General features: G+C 48.7%; 1 protein-coding gene across 1 annotated transcript; it reads left to right on the forward strand.

Moving 5' to 3' along the window:
* Window positions 1-294: 294 nt before the first annotated feature.
* LOC137633019 (neurofilament heavy polypeptide-like) lies at window positions 295-2,058 on the forward strand. The gene is made up of 2 exons (XM_068365187.1): window positions 295-306; window positions 865-2,058. Exons 1-2 carry the CDS (start codon window positions 295-297, stop codon window positions 2,056-2,058), a joined length of 1,206 nt encoding a protein of 401 aa, XP_068221288.1.
* The last annotated feature ends 259 nt before the right edge of the window (window positions 2,059-2,317 follow it).

The following is a 2,317-nucleotide window of genomic DNA, read 5'->3' on the forward strand; positions in this document are numbered from 1 at the left end:
TATGATTTGAAGCCTTTCCTGTATGTACAAACGTGTGTAATATTTCTTTGTATAATAAACGCTCCAAGAAGAGGTCCATTGTTGAGCATTTCTACACACACACACACACACATATGTATATATATATATATATATATATATATATATATATATATATATATATATATATATATATATATATATATATATATATATATTAGATTAACAGGGATAAATTTTGTTTTCTGATAACAGTTTTTAGATTGTTTGGCTAATTTAAGAACTAAATTAGTATTTAGAGTAAAGTACCATTCGATGAACATCTCAGTAAGTACACAAAGACGAAAGTGCCATTAAACAAGCAAACTCGAGAAAAACAACTTAGCTTACATATATTAGAGCTTTCTTTCTGTTTGTCTCGCTCACAAATTCACAAATTATCCGTTCTTCGTGATTTGAGTTCTCAAAAATATCCGTATATAACCCATTATGGTCCCAGGAAATATAAGTAAAAAAAAAAAAGGAGAAATTAGCACATAACGGCTACATTTACGTATTTGACAGATGTAGTTCACGTGATAAATCAGTCCAATTTTGGCGAGGTGAAAGGAAAAATTCATGTCAAGGCATAATTCACACTAAAGATAGTGAAGTGATTAACGAAATGAACCAGAACAGAAGTGTGGGACAGAGGTAGACGGAGAATGCTGGCCAGAAACAGCGACCACACATAAAAGTGGGAAAAGATGCAAAGAAGAAGAAGAAGCTGATCCTCAGCTACACCAGTTGAAGCTGCTCGCATTAAAAGCGCAACTAAACAATGGACAACAGAAACAATAGAGCATCAATAATTTCTTTTGATTTAAAACTGCCGCGCCAAAAAAGTCCCGCGCCAGAAAGCGGGCGCCAAAATGTCCCGCGCCAGAAAGCGGGCGCCAAAAAGTCAAAAAGTCCGGCGCCAGAAAGCGGGCGCCAAAAAGTAAAAAAGTCCCGCGCCAGAAGGCGGGCGCCAAAAAGTCCCGCGCCAGAAAGCGGGCGCCAAAAAGTAAAAAAGTCCCGCGCCAGAAGGCGGGCGCCAAAATGTCCCGCACCAGAAAGCGGGCGCCAAAAAGTCCTGCGCCAGAAAGCGGGCGCCAAAAAGTCAAAAAGTCCGGCGCCAGAAGGCGGGCGCCAAAAAGTCCCGGGCCAAAAAGCGGGCGCCAAAAAGTCCCGCGCCAGAAAGCGGGCGCCAAAAAGTCCCGCGCCAGAAAGCGGGCGCCAAAAAGTCAAAAAGTCCCGCGCCAGAAGGCGGGCGCCAAAATGTCCCGCACCAGAAAGCGGGCGCCAAAAAGTCCCGCGCCAGAAAGCGGGCGCCAAAAAGTCCTGCGCCAGAAAGCGGGCGCCAAAAAGTCAAAAAGTCCGGCGCCAGAAGGCGGGCGCCAAAAAGTCCCGGGCCAAAAAGCGGGCGCCAAAAAGTCCCGCGCCAGAAAGCGGGCGCCAAAATGTCCCGCACCAGAAAGCGGGCGCCAAAAAGTCCTGCGCCAGAAAGCGGGCGCCAAAAAGTCAAAAAGTCCGGCGCCAGAAGGCGGGCGCCAAAAAGTCCCGGGCCAAAAAGCGGGCGCCAAAAAGTCCCGCGCCAGAAAGCGGGCGCCAAAAAGTCCCGCGCCAGAAAGCGGGCGCCAAAAAGTAAAAAAGTCCCGCGCCAGAAGGCGGGCGCCAAAATGTCCCGCACCAGAAAGCGGGCGCCAAAAAGTCCTGCGCCAGAAAGCGGGCGCCAAAAAGTCAAAAAGTCCGGCGCCAGAAGGCGGGCGCCAAAAAGTCCCGGGCCAAAAAGCGGGCGCCAAAAAGTCCCGCGCCAGAAAGCGGGCGCCAAAAAGTCCCGCGCCAGAAAGCGGGCGCCAAAAAGTCAAAAAGTCCGGCGCCAGAAGGCGGGCGCCAAAAAGTCCTGCGCCAGAAAGCGTGCAACAAAAAGTCCCGCACCAGAAAGTGGGCGCCAAAAATTCCCGCGCCAGAAAGCGTGCGACAAAAAGTCCCGCACCAGAAAGTGGGCGCCAAAAAGTCCCGCGCCAGAAAGCGTCCGCCAAAAAGTCCCGCGCTTGAAAGCGGGCGCCAAAAAGTCCAGCGCCAGAAAGCGTGCGACAAAAAGTCCCATTCCCTCCATGCCAGCCTCGGAGTTAAACCTGAATACATAGAATTCAAAGCTGACGGGTGCACTAAGGTAAATCATGTTCCTCCTGTTATGATTCTTGTAATTACCTCCGTCAACGAAGTTGGAAGGAGGTTATGTTTTACCCCCTGTTTGTGTGTGTGTGTGTTTGTGAACAGCTTCCTGACCACATTTTAATCGTAGAGTAATGGA

Source organism: Palaemon carinicauda, chromosome 42 (genome assembly GCF_036898095.1).
Source record: "Palaemon carinicauda isolate YSFRI2023 chromosome 42, ASM3689809v2, whole genome shotgun sequence".
In the NCBI taxonomy this organism is placed as follows: Eukaryota; Metazoa; Arthropoda; class Malacostraca; order Decapoda; family Palaemonidae; genus Palaemon; species Palaemon carinicauda.